Source organism: Symsagittifera roscoffensis, chromosome 3 (genome assembly GCF_963678635.1).
Source record: "Symsagittifera roscoffensis chromosome 3, txSymRosc1.1, whole genome shotgun sequence".
NCBI lineage: Eukaryota > Metazoa > Xenacoelomorpha > Acoela > Convolutidae > Symsagittifera > Symsagittifera roscoffensis.
The window spans coordinates 80077898-80093520 of NC_087064.1; the positions used below are offsets into that span (position 1 = coordinate 80077898).

At 33.8% G+C, this 15623-nt stretch overlaps 2 protein-coding genes across 4 annotated transcripts in view; both read left to right on the forward strand.

Moving 5' to 3' along the window:
- LOC134841257 (metal cation symporter ZIP14-like) overlaps positions 1-15623 on the forward strand; it is a 379452-nt gene that overhangs the window by 110059 nt on the left and 253770 nt on the right. The window lies entirely within an intron of this gene.
- LOC134842832 (cdc42 homolog) lies at positions 532-13695 on the forward strand. The gene is made up of 7 exons (XM_063859331.1): positions 532-1065; positions 4185-4256; positions 4333-4403; positions 6905-6951; positions 7022-7082; positions 9654-9865; positions 13371-13695. The coding sequence occupies exons 1-7, from the start codon at positions 1025-1027 to the stop codon at positions 13596-13598; spliced, it is 732 nt and encodes a 243-aa protein (XP_063715401.1). The 5' UTR covers positions 532-1024; the 3' UTR covers positions 13599-13695.

The following is a 15623-nucleotide window of genomic DNA, read 5'->3' on the forward strand; positions in this document are numbered from 1 at the left end:
AATTTAAATGAAACAATTGTTCCTTTATGTTGTCTAATTTATGATTATTAATTATTTGGTTTGGATGGGGGGGGGGGTTATATGGTCGATGTGTGTGTGGGGGGGAGGGGGTAGGGGATTTTTCACTTGGGCCTATGAACATTCTGTGCGACTTGTACAGCAACCTGTTAATCTTCTTAAGTAATTGATTTTTGTTCTCATTGAATACGCAGCGGAACGTCAAACAGGGCATACATTCCATTCCGTTCAATAGTATCAAAATATGAATGAGTACTAGTTCGGCATTGTTTTCTGAATGGCATTATACCCTGGCGCATTTCACAAATTTCACAAATTTCACGTGGTTCGCAAACCCTGCTGAAGTTTGATTAAAAGGTGTCAGATTCCAATGTCTCAAAAACGAGACGTCATTTGATCAATACCATAAGTTTAACCGTGTTCCAAAGTTTCTAAAGCTGCTTTCCAAAGTTTCTAAAGTTTGAGGTCAGATTTCGCAAAATCTAATGTTTGCTTTACTCGAGCAAATACAAATTCAACTTTTATTCGCTCTAACACCAAATAGCTGTGAAAATTCATACCACAACGTAAAATTTGACCATACCTTTGTATCAGAAAAGATGTTTTACTTTTACATAACAGTTTACCATCACCGCAAAACGTCATCATTTTCATGATTATGCAAATTTAGCAGATTGTTTCGAGCTTTATACGTTTTCAAATTGTGACTGAATTTGATCCGCAAAATACTGAATAGCCTTTTGTAATTGGCGGCACTTTCAATTTTGATTAAATTAAAATACTTTTTGAGAAACAATACAAACATTGATATTGTGATGCTGAAGCTTGGGCAAATAAAAGCAAGGTTAACTTATTATTTTGTTGCCCAAGGATAAAATGTAAAGTTCGATTCAAGTTGTTAACTTATTCAATTGAAAACATTCACATTGTTTTATTTTTTCATATATTTAGTGTTTGCAAAAGCTATAGGACTTGATTTAATTTTGACATAAAAATAGCCGACAAAATGCTCGCGGATGTATTCAAGTGTGTTGTGGTCGGGGACGGGTGAGTTTAATTTTCAACTAAAATCTTGTTTACAGACCCTCTCCTCTCTCCTGAACAAGCAACTAACCGCCCTGATGATGGCTGGGATTTATTGCTTAGAATGCTGAAAATCGTTAAACAGATCAAAACAGTTTTTTTTCATTGCTTCGAATAAATTGTCGAATAAGATGAATCACTTAATAAAAATTATGAATGTAACAAAAACTTTCATAAATTCAAAAAAAAAATCTAAATTTTAAAAAAGATGTCTTTTTTGGAAGATTATTCAGACTATTTAAGTTTCCTCAGAAAATTTTCTTTGAGTCTTGTTTTGATTTTTTGCCGTATTCCTTAAATTTTTCTTATTTCTTCATGACCGGATTCCTTTGATGTGCACAAAATATGCAACGATGAACCAAAAAAATTTAAAAAATTAATCACTATGTGACTTTTTTTAGGTCGACCAATTTGATTTTCTCTACCAAATCACTATAAAAAATTCAATTTGACCAAATTTTCTGCACCGCAGGCAAAGTTTTGAAAAAAGCGAAAAAAGGCGTTTTTAGGCCTTTTTTGGAAATGTTTGACCAAAAAATCGCGTTTTTTCGGAGCGCGCTCCCGCCTCAAAATTAGTATATTTCGGTGCCAAAGGCGCCTTTAGAAAGTTTTAGGGCCAGTCAGCCAAAATAGTACAAACGGGGAAACCTTTGTGTCGACAGGGGGTCGAATCCCTGAAGGAAAAGGGCGTCGAACACCCCCCCCCCCTCCCCCCCCCCCCCTAAATCCGCTGGTGACTATAATATTCAACACAGCAGATGCCCTTGACAAAAAAGCTGTGATTTGCTTTCTACCTTTAATATTGACAACTTTGCTATCAAAAACGACTTATTAAAAAACAGAACAACGGGTGGCTTACATCTTCATCGGGTTATGCAGAGTTCAGATTATACAGAAAAATGCGTTATTTCTAGAATTCAAAGCTTCTGATTTAAGTAAATCAAATACCAAATAACAGTTTTAGGGATTTTTTTCCGGTTCAATTTTTGGTTAGTTGAGTTTATTTTGATTTTTTGAATGTTTTCAGTATCATTTGATTTGCCTGGCTTAAAAAAATTAGTGTAATGATTCACTCGTTGACTGCAAATTATTTTGATGTTTTTATTCATCTTTTGCTTTTTAGTGCGTTGGTCTAAAATTTAAACTCAAAACATCAATATTTTTCGAATGATAGAAAAACTTTCCTCAAAAATGGCTAGTTAAAAAGTCGAAATTTGTCTGAAGAAACAAACCACCCCGAGCACAAATTTTCCGTTATTTTCGTCACAAAAAACGAAGCAATGATGAACAGTGCTGCTCTGTGTGATTATTGTTGGGGGGTAGCCAAATTAAGCAATTTTTTTATAAACCAAAGCCATATATTTTGTGCTATGTACGCTTAAGTGACAATTTAACCTGGTTCAAAATTCAATCCATCGAAAAAACGAACGATTGATATGAGGCACTCTAGTTAGCGTTGTTGATACATTATGACATGCAATTTGTTTCACTTTTAGCATGCATACCAATTTATCTAATTTCAATTATTTTCTAATAGTTTCATCTATTTTTAAAAGTTTAGAAAAGAAAAATTAAAGGGCAGTCAAGCACTCAAAATTTTGCCGTGGCACAATATTTAGTTTTGTTTCGATTTTAAAACAAGCCGGATTTCACTAAAAAAAACCCATACCTCGAGAAGCAAAGATAAATTTAATTTGATAACAAGATCAGCTTCTGGCTTACATTTTCTTTGCTCAAACAACAAAAATCAAACACGATCAAATAATCGCTTAAATATTTTTTAGGAATTTTTTTTCTTCTAATTAACTTTTTTCAAAAATTACCTAATAACTACTCGTTTGATCATGACCTCAAACAATATTTCAACATATTTGAAAGATATTTGAAGCAAAAAAACTTAAGCGGTAAGAAATTTTTCCAGAAGCAGTTAATTCTATTTTCATTACAATAACCTATATAGTGAGAAGGACCTATGGCCTAATTTGAGCCTGTTTAAAACACAATTAAGTTCGCAAGTACGCATTGTGCAAGTTCAAGCGCTATACTTTATTGAAGACGTATTAATTGCAATTTGCTTCAAAAAAATGTTGACAAAAATTTTGGTGTTAAGAAAATTTGATCTTCTGGTTCCATGGAGTTCCAAGGATAAAACCATGGAAGTTGGTTCCATGGAGTTCCATGGATAAAACATGATTAGAAATCAATTTTAAATTTACTGTCCATAAAAAATTTCAAATATAGTTAATTGAAAATGATATTTCTAGCTATTAATTAATAAAGCATTAAAAATCATTGCAAATCAATTTTAATTTCTTTAATTCTTTCAATTTTAATTTTTTTACTTGTATAGAAAAAGAAAATAAAACTTCCTTATATTAAATTTTTCTCTTTATTGAGATGCAAACTTCAATGCACACAAACCCGTTTGCGCGTTTTAAAACAAAGTTAGTTAACTTGTTGAATTTCTGCTCAATTTTTGCTGCTCAACTTTAACTCTTGTTTCTCAACATTATGTTACTCAATTTTGTTGTTTTCAACCATTTGGTGGGGGTGATAGGGCACAACAGGACAAATGTTGGGATGGGGGCAAGGGAATGAGCGGGCAAAATTTGGGGAGAGGGCAATTTTAAAAAGCTTAGGTTTAAAAACTGAGTCTGCTGTATGCACGTTTTCAAAAATTTCTGCCTTACCCATTTCTGCATTACGTGAAACAAAATTGAGCTGAAAAAAATTAATGTCATTAAAGGGGGATTTTTTGGTTGGTGAGGGATTCAAATCCCTGAAAAAAAAGCGTCCACCAATAACCCCCAAACCCCCCCCCCCCCCCCCCCCCCCTCAATCCGCTCCTGGTCTCAAAAGTGTCAACTGTGCAAATGAACGACACAAGCAAAACAATTAAAACCGATTTTCGGTCGCCTAAATCTGGACAAAAATGTGGAATGCGGGAATTGAAAAAAGACATCGCTTTGAAATTTTCTTAATAGGTTGAGCAGTAGCCGGTTATGTCTCAATTACCAAATTTAGAAAACTTGCAAATAATAACTGATAATAACAATCTAAAAAATCTTTTTCGTGCTGTTTAGAATGGTGGGCAAAACTTCAATGCTGTATTCATACACGGAAAACAAAGTACCAAAAGACTACATCCCGACAGTGTATGTACCCATTTTTCAGTTGTATACTCTAATTTACCTGTATTATATATAACTTTTTTACTCCTGGTTATTTTAGCTTCGACAACCACTTGGCCAAACTATTTTACCAGGGGCTGCCATACGGCTTGCAATTGTGGGACACTGCCGGTGAGACAAAGAAAATGAACTTTATAGAACTTTATTTTTTTTTACTAATTTTGTTTTCCAACAATTGCGGACCATTTCTTTTGTGGATAGGTATATGTGAGTAAAAAAAAAGCTTTCAAGTGTGGCCATTTTCGAAATTCGTTTATTGTTTTTTCCTGTCGAATTGTTTTGATAGACAAGCAAAACTGCTCATATCAAGACCGAGCCCTAACTATACCGACTGCAATGGTTTCTAGAGTTTCTGAAGTAGTGTTTGCTTTATGATGATGAGTGGTTTCTGCGATTCGCAGAGGATCTATGAAAGGATTTTTCTAGCATGTCTATCCATAGTCCGCTTCTCTCATTTCCCTACACTCCAGACTCAGTTACTTTGTTGAGTGAAGCTCTTTTTTTGCGACTAAAGGCCGTTTTGTTTGCGTCTAGAGCTTTCAAGTGCTTTATAAAATGGATTCAGTTTTCCAAAAAAAAATTATTTTTTTTGTGATTTTTTGAAATAATCCTCCCACGCAGACTACCCCCTGACTACCCAAAGCATCCCCCTTTGCTACTATTTTAAGACTTCCATTTGTGGCTGGCTGACCCTAAAGTTTTTCTAATGGCGCCTTGTGCGCCACTGTATACTAATTTTGAGGAAGCAGCGGGCGCCAAAAAAACGCGATGTGCCTAAAAACGGGTGGTGCCCTGTTTTTTTTCAAAAAAAATTGCCTATGGCATAAAAAAATTGGACAAAAAGGGTCTTTATGAGCTCGAAAAAAAAATTAATTTGGTCGCCCTAAAAAAGGTCAACAAAAATTTCCTTTTTAAAACCCGCCTAAGACGGATCAAATACGCGTTAACATCAAAAAACTGTTGCGAGTTCATTGTCCCAATCTGGGTAAAATGGCAATTTTTACACCCTATAACTAAATGAGAAAGTATCACCAGTGATTTTTTTTTTCAAATTTGAGCACAAGAGAACAAAATTGTTTGGATGAGAAAAAGAATTTGTAAAAAAATTTTAGTTAAAAAGTCAAAATTTGTGTGGATCAGAAAAAATTTTACGAATTTGGTTTTAAAATTTTCAAAAATTATTAAAATTTGGAAAATTAAATTCAAAAAAATTTCATTTATATCCAAATTTCTTTGCAATACTTGCTCCATACGCTATTTTAAGTACCATGATATATCAATTGCCTCTAAAATTTAAATAGTAGCTCCTAATAGTTCGCCTCAAATCAAATTGGAACAATTTCTGAGCCAGAATTTTTCCTTGCTTACGCTTTAAAAGTACGGAATCAGTACTTGAAACGTTGATTTACAGAGTTGAATGAAAATTTTGCGCGTTAATTTTCTCAATTTGACCATAAGAATCAAACTGAAGTTCAAAACGCCATGTTTTTTTTTGAAAAATTGTCACGCGTGAAGTTGCTTTTCATTTTGAGCTCAAGACATCAAAACCTTCCAAAAACTACGCTCAGTTATCGCTCGTCAGAAGTTTGAAATTTGTCTGAATGGAAAAACATCCGTCACAGCAAAAAAGCTGCTCAGATTTTAATGCAAAGACTTAAGGTCGAAGGTATCAGTCATCTTCCTGAGGAGTTAAATGAAAGTTGAAGAATTAAAAAAAAAAGAATTTCCTCAGCTGAAATATAATCCACTCCACTGGACGATTGTTTTTCCTCTATTGCTATTTAAGGTACAGATGGAAGAAATTAACGAATATCAAGTTTGACTAGTTACAAATAGCTTGCTTCAGTTCAAATTAGAAAGATTTCCGAGCTGTTTTAAAATAATTTACGCATTAATTGTCCTTAATTGGCAAAACTAGCAAGTTTTTAAGTTAATAAAATTAATATAACTTTAGGGAAAATTTAGTATTGATTTTTAGGTGAGGTCGTGAATATCATTCAGATGGAATAAAAACTTCATTAAAAAGTGCATAGTTGAAGAATCGAAGAATGCTTAAAAAACACGGAAGCTCGCATATGAGAACATAACCCTCAATCATCCCTAATTTTGAAAAAATTTATATTTTGCTTCAAATTAATTGATGGAATAATTTTAAAACGAGGAAAAAACTTTTTGTTTTTCAACATTGAATTACCCCACACGCTATACAAAAAAAGAATGTGGTTTATTTAGCGCCTCCTGTCGTATCAATAATACCAAATTCCTCGCCTCAATTGTCTTGGAATAATCTAACTCCTCGCTTAAACGTAGTATGATATCGCAAACAACTTCAATCATTCCAAGTAGGCCAAATTAAAAATTTGCAGACCCCCACAAATTTTCAAAAAATTACCGCAGGTGAAATTCTTTTACAGTTGAGGTTAATTTAACGAGTTTTAGAAAAAGTATAAAACATTTAGCAAAAAAACGGTATGCCAAAGGTCAAAATTTGACTAAAAAACACTTTAGCATAAATATTCCGTCACCAATCAAAAAGTTTACATTATTTCTTCAAAAATTAGTATGTTTACGAATTTGGTCTTGTGAATTGACTCTTTATTGATATCTTTCAGGCCAGGAAGACTACGACAGACTACGGCCACTTTCATATCCTCAAACAGTGAGTCATCTTCAGTACTTGATTTGTATTTTGTATCCCAAAAATCAAAGATTACATGATTGTGCTTTAGGACATCTTCCTTGTCTGCTTCTCAATAGAAAAGATGGACTCATACCAAAATGTGAAAACAAAGGAAAGTATAGGTTTGCTCAAGTGTTTTTCATCCGACCATTAAATGCTTGTTATTCGGCGCACTTCATCCTCGCAAACTCACAAACATCAGATAGGCTCGAAGTGATGAAGCACATTGAAGCCCTCCGTTGGTGATTCATACTGCATTAAATAATTCCTCCGTTTAACATGTAATCTGACAAGAATCTTGGTTAAATCAGACTTTTTGTCATAATTGCTATGTTACTAGGAGCAAAATCTTGTCCTTTATATGGTTTGATTTTTTTTTTTAAATCTCACATTTAAGAAAAAAAATTCATTTTTTTTCGAAAAACTCATCAATTCTTATAAAGCGAACACTGCTTCATTGAACTTGTACGGCGGTCGGAAATTTCAAGGCTCAGTCCTGATACGAGCAGTCTTGTTGTTCCGACTTTCGATACGAAGGTAACGGAATATTTGTGCTCGGGGTGGTTTTTTCTTTCTTCAGACAAATTTCGACTTTTTAACTAGCCATTTTTGACGGAAGTTTTTTACATCATTCGAAAGCTATTATTAGCCTGAGCTTAAATTGGAAAAGATATTTCACTGTAATCATTTTTCGTAAAGTTATGAGGGTTTGAAGATTGCCATTTTGGCCATTTTGGCCATTTTGAGACAATTAACGCGCGATATATTTCGCGCTATTAACGCGTAAGCGAGATTTAATCCGTCTTAGAAATCGTTCCAAATTGGTTCAAGGAAGCTTATATGCTATAATTGATTTGTTAAACGGAGCAACATCTATCACTTTGTACTTAATATGGCGTGTGGGGGATGTTTTGACAAAAAAACTCAAACTTTTTAGAAAAAAATTTTAATTTTACTTTATTACAATTAATTTTTCAAAGTTATTACTGCTCCATAGACTTAAAAGGCAGTCGGAACAATCAGGGCTTCGCCCTGATACGAGCAGTCTTGTTGTTCCGACTTTCGATACGAAAGTAACGGAATATTTGTGCTCGGGGTGGGTTTTTTTTTCTTCAGACAAATTTCGACTTTTTAACTACCCATTTTTGACGGAATTTTTTTCTATCATTCGAAATCCATTATTGCCCTGAGCTTAAATTTGAAAAGATATTTCACCAGTGACCATTTTTCCTAAAGTTATGAGGGTTTAAAGATTGCCATTTTGGCCATTTTGACCAATTTGGGACAATTAACGCGCGATATAATTAGCGCGATATAATTCGCGCTATTAACGCGTAAGCGGAGATTTAATCCATCTTATAAATCGTTCCAAATTGGTTGAACGAAGCTTATTTGCCATAATTGATTTCTTACAAGGAACGAAATCTATCTTTTTGTACCTTATATGGCGTGTGGGGGGATGATTTTCTTTAAAAAATTTCAAATTTTAGAAAAAAAATCTTCAATTTATGTAATTTCATTTAATTTGTTATGTTATTACTACTGCTCCATAAACCTTAAAAGGCAGTCGGAACATTCAGGGCTTCGCCCTGATACGAGCAGTCTTGTTTAGTTTTTCAGATTAAATTTACGCTAATTTTCAGATCGACTTTTACATTGTCAATCCAACCTGGCTTTGGAACACTGGCTATGTTTTAGCTCACTTTGTCTATTCATAATTTAAATTTAGCCACTACTGCTGCACATAAATGCGTATATTATGTTCATCCATCATTCAGAAATTCCAATTGATTAAAGGAAATCTGAAAATTTTGAAATTTCAACTAAAGATCAGAAAATTAAAGGAAATTCTGGCGAGTCGTTTTGCGTTCCTTCGCAATATTTCTTGCAAAATTTACATTCAATTTACACACTAGTGTACATTTTATTGTTCCGACTTTCGATACGAAAGTAGCGGAATATTTGAGCTCGGGTGGGATTTTTTTTTTCTTCAGACAAATTTCGACTTTTTAACTAGCCATTTTTGACGGAACTTTTTTTATATCATTCAAAAGGTATTGTTGTCCTGAGCCCAAATTTGAAAAGATATTTCACCTGTGATCATTTTTCGTAAAGTTATGGGGGTTTGAAGATCGCCATTTTGGCCATTTTGACCAATTTGCGACAATTAACGCGCTTTATTTTTCGCGTTATTAACGCGTAAGCGGAGATTCAATCCGTCTTAGAAATAGTTCCAAATTGGTTGAAAGAAACTTATTTGCCATAATTGATTTGTTACAAGGAGCTAAATCTAACTTTTTCTACTTTATATGGCGTGTGGGGTGATGATTTTCATAAAAAATTTCAAATTTAAAAAATGTTTTATTTTTTTATTTTATAATATTTAATTTTTTTAATGTTATTACTGCTCCATAAAACCTTAAAAGGCAGTCGGAACATTCAGGGCTTCGCCCTGATACGAGCAGTCTTGTTTTACTATTCATTTTCGAAATAAATCTACGGCTGAGCGGGAAAACTCGTTGATCAAACTTAAAACTTCATAATTTGCCCAAAAATGGAAAGAAATAATAGCAAAAAAATTCTTTACCCAATAGTGAAAAATTCTTTACCTAATAGCAAAAAATGTAGTTGCCCAAAAAAACGAGGATCTTGAAAAAATAAATAATTATTTTTATATGTTTAGTGGGCACCTGAGCTTAGATCACACGACTTGCGAGTGCCGCTGATTCTAGTGGGCACTAAGTGTGACCTCAGATGCACATACAAGGTGGATCAGATGATCCAGAATTCCGGCACTCATTCCAGACACTCCTCCAGAGACATACAGAAGAGCAGAGGAAAAGTCAAAAACAACAACATCAACAGCACTGTTGCAGTATTACACCCCAAAATGGTAGCTTCAATACTTTTTCAAGACGTTTTCTTAACCATTACTTTTTCCACTTTGGTAACAAATAAAATATGTAAACAACTTTTGTGTGCCTAAATATTTGTTCAATTTTTTTCCGCGCCTGGTTATAGCCAGTTTTTTTGAAAGTTATATAAAGAATAATCTTATACGCAAATAATAATAGTAATTATTTTTCTCGTTCCAATATTATTATTTGCGTATAAGGTTATTCTATATATAATGTTCGGAAAAATTGGCTATGTCGAGAAGTGAAGTAAATGAAGAAAAACCGACAGTTGAGGTGTTCAATTTTTTACGTTGAATATATATTGAACCATTAACCATGATCTTCATGAGCAGTTTAAAGCGTAATGCAAAAAATGAGCAGGAAGCTTGAGGCAACGAAGAATTTCAAAAAAAAACAAGACTGCTCGTATCAGGGCGAAGCCCTGAATGTTCCGACTGCCTTTTAAGTTTTATGGAGCAGTAATAACAATAAAAAATTAAATGTAATAAAATAAAATGAATTTTTTTTTCTAAAATTTGAATTTTTTTTTTGAAAAAACCATCCCCCCACGCCATATAAAGTACAAAAGGATAGATTTCGCTCTTTGTAACAAACCAATTATGGCAAATAAGCTTCGTTCAACCAATTTGGAACGATTTATAAGACGGATTAAATCTCCGCTTATGTGTTAATAGCGCGATTTATATCGCGCGTTAATTGTCCCAAATTGGTCAAAATGCCCAAAATGGCAATCTTTAAACCCTTATAACTTTACGAAAAATGATCACAGGTGAAATATCTTTTCAAATTTGAGCTCAGGACAACAATACCTTTCGAATGATATAAAAAAATTCCGTTAAAATTGGCTAGTTAAAAAGTCGAAATTTGTCTGAAGAAAAAAAAACCCACCCCGAGCACAAATATTCCGTTACTTTCGTATCGAAAGTCGGAACAATTAGCTCAAAGTTTTCAAATATGACACGGACACAACATGCTGCTCAGATGTGTCGTATTTATGGCTGAAACACATAGTTGCTATATGTTTTGTGCCATATGAAAAACTAGAGCAGTATTTGAAAAACAAGTGCTATCTTTGAAACACTAGTACTTTATACGAAACAATGAGGCAAAATTTTTCCGAGATTAATCAAACAAATTGAATTCAAAAGTAAATTGCACGTGATAGCTAGCAAATTTTTTCAAATGAGCGTAATTTGTTCAATGTGTTTTATACCAAATAAGCAAAAGCTGCTATTGCATCTCGGAATTAGATCATTTCTCGAAACTGCGTTGACAGTTTTTCGGAAAATTTTTTGATGCAAAATCTAGATGTTGCTTGTCTATTACATCAATACTGATAAGCATTTTTTACAGGGCTACAAAAAAATTTTGGAAACAAAACTTCTAAAAATCAGGGAACATTTGTTACTTTATTGTCGCAAAAAATACTTCAATGATCAAACAAAACTTTTTAGTTTCTGGAAAAACAATAGTCTTTTTTCAAATAAGGTAAGAAGTTTATCTTCACGATTTGTTAGATTTTTCTTCACGTATAAAATTACATGGATATTTATGACCAAATTATTTTCATTCATAGAAATCGCAAGCTCAGAAAGTTTGGTCAATCCGAGTCTTTTTGCAGAAACATTTGTATTTCTTTCTGGGTTTAAAAGTAATCGGAAAAGCGACACAATTGGGAAAGCTTGATCACAATATGCTTTTCAATAAGGAAGTCCATCCTTTAAATCCGTTTTGATTTTATTCCTTTTTTGCGCTATTTGCTTTTTCGTTGGGGAAAAAGATTTGTGCCAACCAAAACCAACAACACACAAAAACCAACAAAACTCTGCGTAAAGAGATTTGAAAATTTTTGAAAAAAAAGCAAATGATTGACAACACAATCTAAAACTTTTTCCATAGACTTTCAAAAAAATTGAAGCGATGTTTGAGCCAGTTGTTTTTTTTGGGTCTTCATCTGCAAAACATTACGAGGCCAAACTGTGCATTCTGTGCATTGTATGCGGATTCCAAAACAGACCAAAATCAGATTCGTCGCGGAATCCACACCATTGCTACTTTTTTTGATCTTCTTTGCTGTTATGGATTCCACAAACAAATACTTAAAACACTGTTCCGCTCAATTTCGCTCCAAAAATAGACGAAGTTGTGGAATCCGCAACCGTCTTTGCGGAATACAGAGCAGTTCGTGGAGTCCACAAACAAACAATAAGACATGTGTATAGTTAAATTGAGCTGTTGCGGAATCTGCAAAGTGTAAGTGGAAAACGCAAATTGTAAGTGCAATCCGCATTTTGTTTGCGGATTCCGTTTTCATAAATGTAATTATGTAGTAGCGTTTAAATTTTTATCTTTTAATTTTTTGATTTGATTTCACTAGAATAGGAATTTACTAAATCGTTGTTTCGGATTAATGGAACCCCAATTTGGGATCGATGGAACCTCAAATACTGACCTAATGTGGCGATATGCTGTGTGTTTTGTTTCTTTACACTCTCAACTCAATAACTACATTTGCTGAATTTATTCGGCGTTATGCTTTCAAAATCAGTATTTGGGGTTAACGCAATCCTAAATACTGACCTAGTTTGGCGATATGCTGTGTGTTTTATTTGCATACAATCTTAACTCAATGACTCAAAACATTGAAATTAATCGGTGTTGTGTTTCCAAAATACTAAAAGATGACATCCATTGATTTAGGTAACCAATGTCTTAAGACTTGTTCGTGGATTCCGCTGACAATGGTTAAGTCCTTGCTTTTAATTCCGCATTGCCAGAGATAAGAATTCCAGCTCTAGCTTTTAATTGTTCATATGCAAGTTCAACATTGAACAAAATTCGGAATCCACTTACCTTTGCGGATTCCGCTTACATTTTGCGGAATCCACTTACAGTTGCGGAATCCAAAACAACTAGCTATATTCGCTTGTTGCGGAATCCACGACAACAAATGTGACGACAAAATTTACGTTACACTCATATGCACGCGGAATCGACGGAAGTTTTGTAAGTGGAATCCACTTACATTTTGGAACACGTTTAAAGATTAGTTTTTGGAATCCAGAAACATACAGACACAAAATTGTGCGCGTATCCAGTGCACAGTTTGGCCTCGTAATGTAGGTTTTCGATAAATTATATGAGTTATTGCCAATTTGATTTAATTCCTGTGCTCCATAATGCCCATTTTTGCTCGTTCCTTCGGCGACGAATTGTACAAAGTTGACATTAACTAAATGGTCCAGATAAGATAATGCTTCACTATCGAAAAAAACATAAACGTGCTCCGCATTTTGTGTGGGGGAATTGTCACAAAAAGCAGTTATTTTTTTGAAGCCAAGTTCAAAATGTAACTTTAGCGAAAAGTTTTTACCGAAAAAAAACTATTTCGGTCATCTTAATGGACACATAGAACATTCAAAAATTCGCCCTGATACGAGCACAGTTTTATAGTAATTATAAATTTTTGTTTTAAATCAGGGTATCAAACTGGCGAAGAAAATTAAAGCAGAAATGTATATCGAGTGCTCTGCCATGACCCAGCAAAATCTATCCATTGTCTTCGAGTCAGCTCTCAAAATCTGTCTAAGAAAAAGAAACGGAGGAGTCAAATTCAGATCTCGCAGCGAAAGTCAGAGAAAGCAACGACCTGAAAGCATATTGGCAACAAGACCCTCAGATAAGTCATCCAAATGTAGTATTATGTGACTCTGTCTGCAGTCGGAACTGTTTGAAATTTAGTTGTTTAATTTATTTATTTTTGTATAAGTGAATTGGTTGTGCTAATTAACATTAATAATTTGAATCAGAACACAATCAAAGTTTTCACTCGGTTTTATCGCCAAATTTCATATTGCCAGAAGTTCATACACCGAAGCTAGTTTTTCCTAATAAGCAAAATTAACAAGAAAAAAAGAAATTAAATTGCTGTATTTTAGAATTTCTCCGGTACTGATAGCTGTAATGAGTGTAATACCAATTCTTTGCAACCACAAAAAAATCTAAAATTTTTTGTTTTGGTTTTTGCACAATATTTTGATTCTTATTCAAAACTATTTATCCACGAGGGATAGGACCAACATACGAGCTGTACAGCTCATCGCCGTCAACCACTGTTGTGCCCCTGCTTAAGAACTACATCCATTTTTGTTGAATATTTTTCTGGGCCGAGTAATGTTGCCTCAACCTCAAGCAAAGAACACGGATAAGGTTGGGCCTCGAATATCCGACCTTTCTATTGAGAGGCGGAGACGAAACCACTTCACTGCCGTTCCCCTGTTCTCTTAGCAAAAGTCAAAAATTTACAGCTTAAAATTAGATTTTCCAGAAATCCAGACTTTTCAGTTTAATATACAGTCTAGAAATAAGCTTCGCTATTGCTGACGTAACTTGTCATAGTCTGGATGTCTAAATGCAACAGGAACACGGGTTGACCATCCTACAAAAAGTCTCTTCTTATAAGATTTGTAGACACTTTCCTCTGACCTACAACTTTCTTATAAGACATCATTTTCCAGAAAACATTTTAAAATTTTAAAAAATCTCAAAATTCCAAAAACACTTTAAATGTGTCTATTTCGTGAAGACGAATCAAAACCAATTTTGAAAAATTTTTCTTTTTTTTGAGTTTATGCATGAGAAAAATTTTAGTTTTAAGTTATGTATTTTGAACAAAATATTCCAAACCAAAACTTTTCTTTCAGTAGAATCTCCTAGTTAAAATTATTTAAGCGTTAAAAAAGGGGCGGATTAAGGAGTTTTTGACCCCCTCACCAAGCAAGGAGTCACCACTTTGGTATTATTTCATGAAATCCATTTTAGGCCAACCAACCCAAAAATTTTTCCAGAAACCGTTTTGGGCGCCAAAATATAATAATTTTGAAGGAGAGCGCGCTGTTAAAATTTTCCAAAAAGTGTCCGAAGTGCCTTTGTTACCTGTTTTTTTTTTTAATTTGTCTGCGTTACAAAATTTTTCGTCGAAATATGGTCTATTTAGTTTTCTGGGGCTACTCAGATAATCAATTTAGTGAAATAGAGATGTTTGAAATTTATTTAGTCGGAAAATCAATTTAGTCGACGTAAACAAAACTTCGAATTTTTTTTGAAAAACCGCCCCGCCTCGAGAAAATCTCAGATGCCACCCTGATTCATAACTTTTTTGAAGACAAAAAAAAACATTTTTTGGCGAATCATGACATTAAACTTCGAACGGGTTGTATGTTGGTTCAGATATCATGAGAAACATTCTACATATCCGAGAAAAACTGTGATTTTCTCTCTTGGACAAAAAAAAATTGTGCTTTCGACAACTCGAAGAGCTAACCAACCTGTCTAAGCATAATACGGTAAAATTTGTACTCTACATTTTTGCTTTTTGTAGAACGAATTTTTTGCGATTCAAATCTGTTTTTTTTGCGTTTGGGCAGCCAAAAACGGGCGAGCGATGGTATATCCAAAGCTAGAGTCAAGTTAGATCTCGTTCTCACATATAAATTCCATGGAATGGGATCGATTAAATGATCTGAATATCTTTAAGTGAACGCCATACCACTATGCTAAGTGCCTCCTGCCCTGTATAATGTATCGATTAGGCATTAACGCGGTTCAAAAAAATTTTTTTATCACAGAAAAAACATTTAATTTCTGCTGAAAAAAAAACACTTTTCTAAATTGAAACTCTCTTCTATAACGTGAAAACACCCCTATCGACATAAAAATTGGGAATAATTTTTT

Coding starts and splice junctions, on each gene's coding strand:
- LOC134842832 (XM_063859331.1), top strand. CDS start 1,025: ATGCTCGCGGATGTATTCAAGTGTGTTGTGGTCGGGGACGG. Junction 4,257..4,332: donor AAAGACTACATCCCGACAGT/GTATGTACCCAT, acceptor TGGTTATTTTAG/CTTCGACAACCACTTGGCCA. Junction 7,083..9,653: donor ATACCAAAATGTGAAAACAA/AGGAAAGTATAG, acceptor TTTTATATGTTT/AGTGGGCACCTGAGCTTAGA.